This window comes from Malus sylvestris, chromosome 3 (genome assembly GCF_916048215.2).
Source record: "Malus sylvestris chromosome 3, drMalSylv7.2, whole genome shotgun sequence".
Taxonomy (NCBI): domain Eukaryota; kingdom Viridiplantae; phylum Streptophyta; class Magnoliopsida; order Rosales; family Rosaceae; genus Malus; species Malus sylvestris.
The window spans coordinates 18704841-18712701 of NC_062262.1; the positions used below are offsets into that span (position 1 = coordinate 18704841).

At 37.3% G+C, this 7861-nt stretch overlaps 1 protein-coding gene across 1 annotated transcript; it reads right to left on the reverse strand.

Moving 5' to 3' along the window:
- Positions 1-357: 357 nt before the first annotated feature.
- Positions 358-6922, reverse strand: LOC126615478 (outer envelope protein 61). The gene is made up of 11 exons (XM_050283297.1): positions 6504-6922; positions 5688-5918; positions 4962-5018; positions 4732-4860; positions 4553-4630; positions 4345-4415; positions 4060-4109; positions 3770-3971; positions 1889-2423; positions 1089-1232; positions 358-815 (listed from the first exon to the last, which is right to left on the reverse strand). Exons 1-11 carry the CDS (start codon positions 6603-6605, stop codon positions 669-671), a joined length of 1746 nt encoding a protein of 581 aa, XP_050139254.1. The 5' UTR covers positions 6606-6922; the 3' UTR covers positions 358-668.
- Between the last annotated feature and the right edge of the window lie 939 nt (positions 6923-7861).

Below are 7861 nucleotides of genomic sequence, written 5' to 3' on the forward strand. Positions count from 1 at the left end.
ACAACAAACTTAACAAAAATTTAACAGAGATATGATATTGCAATGAATTCATAAGACGAGATATAACATTGTAATGTTTAAAACATGAGCTATGAGATTGTAGCTCGACCTATAATTGAGATAGTTTTGTGTAATTTACCCTTTTAAATATGGGAACGGTTTGGTATTGTGAGCAGGGTTTGTATCCATTTTAATATGGGTACGTTTTAGCCATGAACAAATATTTAGTGTTCAACTGTGGCAAAACATTGCCAATTAGTACTACGATTTTGTAGCATTTTTCTTCACTTGTAAATAAAAGGTCTTTAGATTCAACTCTCGTCAAAAGTAAATTTAATCCACATTATTGCTAGCCTATTGTAAAGATTAAAAAATCTTCATAAATGACGGAACATATGACAAGGACAATCAATCAAATATGTTAAGAGATGGAATCCAAATACTTCATACGCTGACTTCATTACAAAAAGCGAGTACCCCCGGTAATCATTTTAACCAATATCGAATCACAACCCCGTCCCTCTCTAACATTTTCCTTTTCTTCCTTTCACAGCACCTCTTTTGATGCGTTCCACAGAGATATCGGCTTTCGCCTGTTGCTACCGTAACTTAGCTCAACGTTAGACTTCGAATGAATCTTTCGTAATTTACAAGCATAATGACACACTCTAACCACCGATGTAGCCCAAACGATGAAGCACTACTGCTATAACTAGCATGCATATTGCCAAAATCAGACCGGATCTGCCTAGTAGCCAATTTTTCACCTTCTTTGCACCATCCACTCCTCTTTGAATCCTATCTGCCCATTTCATCTGCAACGAGAAGTTACAAAAGAAAATAATCAATAAACAAAATCCATACTGAATGCACTAAATCACAGCTCCACTTGGCTGCAGGAGAATAATGGGTAAAAGATATGGAATCGTATGTTTCAATATCAAATCACTCATCAACACACCGATTCACGACTGAAACAATGGTTCGTTTTAAGATATGGTGGATATTTACACTTGTATGACAAATACTAACAAAAATTGAAGTAAATGCATTGAAAATCAACGTCATTAAATCGAGTAGGAAGTTACCATTCTGTCCAGGTCCTGCGGTGACAAAGACGACATTGCTTGCTGAGCTTTTGCAGCTTCTTCCCGAGAAAGCTTGAAACCAAACTGCTCGCCCATGTTTGCCATCATGTCGGGGCTCATATTTTTAATCATTGATGAGAACATCTGCCAGAAAAACAACCAAAATAAAAAAGTTGAACGCATGATCATGCAGGATAAAAATTGCTCTACCAAAAAATATAACAAACCGTCATCAATCAAAAGCTTGAGGTTCAAGTCATTATGCTATCAACATTATGGGCACAGTAAGGAATCTACTAATATACCAGCCTGTTTAAAAAAGTTTGAGGTAGAAATCCTTCTTTCAAAACATCACATGTAGAACAGGTGCGATGTGTAAAATTAGTCGCAAGATGGTTGATCATCCATTGCTACACTGCTCATGTTTCAGGGCTTAAAAACCTTTACTTTTCACTTTTAAGGTCCAGTAAATTCCTATGACAGTTAGGGGTTTGCTGCATGAGGAAGGTGTTAGAACAATAGCAGTCCAATCAGAAAATTTTCTTCTACAATGAATAGCCAAATTTATGATGGTTTTGAGCTCCAATGACATGACTTGAGTGTATCTTATCAGATATTTTTCTCATGAATGACTGACTTTTTGTCTAAGTGCAACTTTTGCACACATCCGAGTACTACTTATGCTCCCGCTTCTAAAATCTTAACAAAAATAATTAGAAAGAACATGCAGACCTTGCACTTTGAGAACCAATGAAATAGACATGCAAAGAATAGTATTTTAATGTAGAATTTGAACGAACCTGCTGCATTGCAGGATCTTTCATTTGGGTCCTCATTTGTTCTTGCAAATCACCAGCAGAGGCAGGGAAGCTCGACTGAGGAGAACTCCTAAAATTAGGAAATATTCCTTGAGAGCTAGTTTCACCCATATCCTGAGGTGCATTTACTGCAGAATTCTCACTGCTTTCTGAATAATCTGACGAACTTCTTCTGTTACCAGTGACTGGTCCTTGTGTTGAAGATGAACCTCTCCCATTCAAAGAAGATGCTACTCCAAACATTTTCTGTAGCTCCTCCGGTGGCATTTTACTCATCATATCAGATGCAGTTTTAAGCATATCTGGTGAGACATTTGGAGGAACCGATCCAGGATTAAAATTGTTGAAATTGGAACTGGAAGCCAATTCAAGCATTTTTTGAAGTTCTTCAGGTGACATTTTGCTGATCATGTTTGAGGCAGTCTTAACCATGTCAGCAGGAACCTCTTCGGAGTTTCCAGGATTCAAAGCAGCCAGAGTGTTAGGATCAGCATTTGAAATGAAATTCTGGAACGATCTGAAATCCAAGCACAGAAACAAGTATAATAGTATAATGTCATCAGGATGCATATTATTAAAATCAACAGAATGAAAAGATAGAAACATCAAATATTTATAAAATAAAACCAAATAAGAAGCTTCAGGAGCAGAATGCAGGAAATTTCAAAAATTCAAAAAGAAATACCTTAACTTATGACAATTATGATATCTGATATAGAACATCCTATTTGGAATATTATTTCAGTATGGACTATGGAGAGACAATGCCACAGAGAGTCCCAACTGTGTACCTTACCAAGTTCTCTTTGAAACTGAATGGGCTTCATATTGCTATAAAGGTTTGATTCTACTTTTATCAGATGCCAAGTGAAAGTACATCCATATGATTTCTTAGCTTTTACACTTCTGAATAAATGTTTAAATACCATGTTCAGCCAAATGTATCCCAACTTCACCCCGTTGGATTTTTCCAGCCCATGATGAGTTGTCCAAAGTATATTAGGAATTATAGCCAAACCATGTTAATTCTTGGTGTGGTTTGTCTTGGTTATTTGTTTCCAATTTCCGAATTTGTTTTGTTTTCACATTCTTAAACGCTATATTTGCAACACACGGCACCCTCCTCCCTCCTACATGCACATGAGCACATACGGCCACATTCAAAATTTAGGATGTATACAAACATACATCTCTGGTGCATGCAAATCACATGAAAATGTGTCGCATTTGACTTCCACTAGATGCGCACACCACACACTGTGACGCACAAGACTTCTTATGGTTGATTTATTTATTTATTGGCTAACTTAGGGCCTGCTTGATAGCCATTTTGTGTTTAGTTTTTAGTTTTCATTTCTTGTGGTATAGATAAAGGGAAAGTTTATGGGAGAGAGGAGAAATGAAGAAGCGTGGAAGACGGATGTTGGAAGGAATGTTAAAGAAGTGTATATGGAAAGATACACAAAATGAACTGCAAATAATTGTCTTCACTTTCAAAGTTGCTCCTTTGTGATTGAAAGGCCATGGGTTTGAGTCGTGGAAACAACCTCTTTGCAAATCAAGGGTAAGATTGTGTTCGATAGATGATTCCCCAGACCCTCGCAAAGCGAGGAGCCTTGTTGGCTTGGGGTCGCCCTTAATATATTCCTCCATCCTTTCTCCTACTACCTACCCCCATCTTTCTCCATTTCTCCTTTCCCCCATATACATTCCCTCTGCCTCTTGCACAAAAAATGAAACTCCAAAATAAAAACTAAAACAACATGAGTGGATTAGTTTTATATATCAAATGCTTTCAACACAAAAAAGATTTTAAAATAGCATCATAAAATCAGAAGACTCTTTTTTATGAACAAAACATACCTGATAGCTTCTGGGTCACTTTTAAAATCCTGCAAACGGTCTGCATTGGTTGACAGAAACTCAGTGTTTGATGCGCTTTGAGTCCGAGAAGCATTGCTAGTTTCCTTTGGTTGTGCCGCAGAATACTCTGTAGAAGACCTTTTATGGTTGGCAGATGACACAGTCTCAACTTCTTCAGTTAGTTCTTCAATTACTAATCCTCCTATCAAACAATCAATATTCAATACCTATAAAGATATGGGTCCATGCATCTAGATCAAGAATTTTAAAGGTGGAAATAAGAAGCATACTTCTTGGTCCAGACGAACCACCCTCTTTACGCAAATTTTCTTTGGCATCCCTGTAATAACAATAAATATCATCTACAATGTCAAAACAATCTCCATTTTCTATCCCAGCATTTGAGAAAAAATTGGAAAAGAAAAAGGCTATACATCACTGTTCAAATGCCCCTATACTTGTGTTAATTATGACCATATAGCAGCCATGCATATGGCATATTTCAATGAAGCCACAAGAACAGGATGATCAGATCAGAGACAGATATGAACAAAGAACAAAAGAAAGGGCCACACCTTAAAACATCTGAAATAGTTTCATCATCAGGTGAAACTTCATGTGCCTTGCTCAGATCAGAGACAGCACCCTAAGAGATGAAACAATGAGCATCAGGTATAGGAAACAAAGGTCAAAATTATGAAAACCAAACATGCTTCAAAAGATGCTTCAGAATTATCTGCGAACAAATCATATGCATATGTATATGTATATAAGCATACTCACTTCAAATTGACCTATTTCTTTATACGCTTGACCTCTACGGTAAAGAGCCTTAATATTGTCTGCGTCATATGCCAAAACCTGAAATAAGAAGATAAATCATTTAAAATATATTAAAGTCAGTAGCTTGCAAGAAAAAAACATGAAGATACATGTATCTGTGAGCATGTTTCATCATATACCTCAGAACCTTCTTTTATACACTCGTCATACTGCCTTGTTTTCAAGTAACAAGACATTAAGTTGAGTGAGCATGCCATCAGAAGCGACCTGCCTTTAGAAGATGGAATCCCACTTAGGTTCTTCTTTGCCTATAATTTTAGACACAGGAGTATTTATGATCAGTTGGAGGCCTGACTCTGCAATGTAAAGGGGTAAAAAAAGAAAACAAAGGTATTATAATTGCACTTACAAGCAAGTATTTCTGCATGGCTTCATTGAACTTGCCCTGGCTGTGAAGTGCATTTCCCTGCAAATGTGATATAAGAAAAGAAATTAGACACCAAAACAATACTTAAATGTATGAAGAAACAATGACCGAGTCAGTAGACGATAATATTTGTCTTTATCCTGATTACTTATGCATTAAAGAGCAAGTCTATAGGTTATCAAATCAGAAAAGCAGCCAGATATTTAGCTTTCCAAAAATAACCTTACCAGAGCCTAATGATCAGCCTATCTTTCCCAACCCTAACCCAGCCCATACCACACTTGTAAGCTTGGAATGACTTAAAATCTCCACTAGAAATGGATTTCAATCAGAGAATCAGGAAACTGTTTACACATGCTAAAGTTACAACTCTAAAACTTGAGTTTAAATAATACAACTGCACAGGTGTAAAATCTACTGGTATCATTACAATTTCTTGATGTCATACAAATTGATTTTCACGACTCATGAAGGATGTACACTGTGCATCAAAATCAAGATTTTCCTAAAATGGGTCCAAAATAACAGATCTACACTAAAGAAAATAAAACCAATCTTAAGGCTGGGAGAATCAGCTTACACTACAAAGCCATGAATCATTTGATTGTGTTATTAACAATAGAAAAAACGGAATAAGTTTCAACATATATAGTGTAAAATCTTCTAATCCTAAGAATTATAGTCCCACATAACATCTAAGTATCCAACCTGATCCTTCAGCATCTGAGCTCCTTTGAGTTCATAAGAGATCTGGGCATCAACACGGGTACGCATAGCTGCTATCTCTTCAGGCGAGGCACTAGCCATCTTCTCACCAATCTCAGCTATCTCTTCCGGACGTGTATGCTTCAACTGCTCTGCAGCCTGTTTCAAGTCTTCAGGCCTCATGTTCTTCATGCCCTCCGAGGCCATCTTCATCAATTCTGGATTAGCCATCATCTGCAATGCCAGTCAAACAACAACCACCACCATCACCAACTACACCACTTAACCAAAATCAACTAAAATTTAGAAATAAAAGGAAAAAAAATTGTGGGAACTTCTTTTCTCGTGTCGGTATCTGGGGAATAAACATCGGCTAACTCTGTGCCAGCAAAACTAATGACAAAGAAAAACCTCCAAATTTCCTATATAGCGTAAACATTCCATAGTCAACCAATTTGTAAAACCCCACCAGCAATGCATCACTATACCATATGAAGTGTATGACATACGAGTGATGCGAAGGATTAAGGCTGTCCATAAATCAAATTGTTTAGTGGATTGGATTTCAGTTGACTGCATACGGCTCCAATGTAACAAAGACGATGTCCATAGCTCAAGTTTCAGAGACCCAATGATCCCAATAATCACATAATGCATAAAAGCATTGAGTCCAAATTCAATATTGGTACTTAATCAAATCACCCGATTATGCAAAAAAAAACAAAAAGGAACACTGAACACAATCTATCAAAAAATCCAAATCGAATCAAATCCCTAAAAATTGGGAAATTGAGAAAGAAGAAGAAGTTAAAATTGGACCTGCTGTTGGATCCTGGCGAACTCGGCGGGGGACATGCGACTCATCTGCTCCTGAGCGAGCCTCATCAACTCGGGATCCATCATATTCATTCCGTTAAACATCTCAATTCAATCAATTCAGTCGATCAGAGCTTTGATCCGATGCGAAAATTATTTGGGAGAATCGGAGAATCTCTGCGTGGGGAAAAGAAGTTGGAATTTGGGGATTGAATTTTGGGGGAATTTATAGTAGCGGGAAGAGAACAAAATAGGGTTCTCGAAGAACAAGTGAGAAGGTCGCCCACCGAACCTGAATCAATTCAATTGAATTAGTCGTCGTCGTCGTCGTCTTCTTCTTCGAATGGAATAGGAAAAAGGAAGCTTGATGGAATGGGAGGAAGAGTCGGAATAATCGCGTTTATTTCCGCAATTACGATTCTCGCCTTGGCTGCTGGTGGTCTGCCGCGTCATCTCGCTCTTATAGCTGCATCACGCCACATGTTAATCACGTGGCCATTGTGGCATTGCACGTTCGTTAGCCGACTTTGTAACTAGACCTGGCATGTCGTGCATTCTTTTTCTTCATTCGTGTCATTTTTGTGCAATACCCAATATCTTAAAAGAGCTGTTAAACTCACCTTGTTATCTTATTTTCTCTCCCACGTTATACTTACACCCATTATAAAAAGTTAAAAAATTAAAATGTTATTTTCTCACCCACTATTATTCCTAAAATAACCCTATATATAATTAGAGATAAATTTCTCTAAAATTTAATGAAGCTACTCCCCATTAACTCAGAAAACAAAAAACCCCAGTGATAAACCATAAACGAAATTGACCAAAAAGGAACAACCTCGGATACAACAGCAGCAGCAACAATACATGTTCATTGCTTGTATACTTTTTTCAGTCACATTGTTGTCCGTTCTGTTTCTAATGGGATAAATTTTCACAATTCAGTACCAACTACGAAGAGCTTCGCTGACAGAGGATGATGCCTTTGCCTTTCTAAAGGCTGATAATCTTGGTGATTACATAACCTATTCAGGTTTCTGTGAAGCACTTTGACGGGTTCGATATCAATTAACCAATTGGAAAATTTACTAAAAGGCACAGATTCAGAGCAAGATTGTGACGCTGTTGGTGGAACCTCCCCAGCCCTCGCTAACAGGTTCGATATCAATTAACCAATTGCAAAATTTTCCCTAACCTAATTAAAACAATGCCAACGAATTCTAGGAATTCTCATACGAAAACATGAAACAAATTGTACTCTAACCTAATGCAAATTCAAATAAAAAGTCACAAAGCTATGCTTCAATTATTCATGTCGACAAATCAAGATGGTCCACATAAAATTATCTTTTACCTGTTCC

What these genes read in the sequence shown, in the direction of transcription:
- LOC126615478 (XM_050283297.1), bottom strand. Translation starts at nt 6,605, where the DNA reads ATGTTTAACGGAATGAATATGATGGATCCCGAGTTGATGAGGCTCGCT. An exon ending in CTCAGATGCTGAAGGATCAG is followed by an intron (nt 5,019 to 5,687) that starts GTTGGATACTTA and finishes TCACATTTGCAG; the next exon opens with GGAAATGCACTTCACAGCCA. An exon ending in CCATGCAGAAATACTTGCTT is followed by an intron (nt 4,861 to 4,961) that starts GTAAGTGCAATT and finishes CTAAAATTATAG; the next exon opens with GCAAAGAAGAACCTAAGTGG.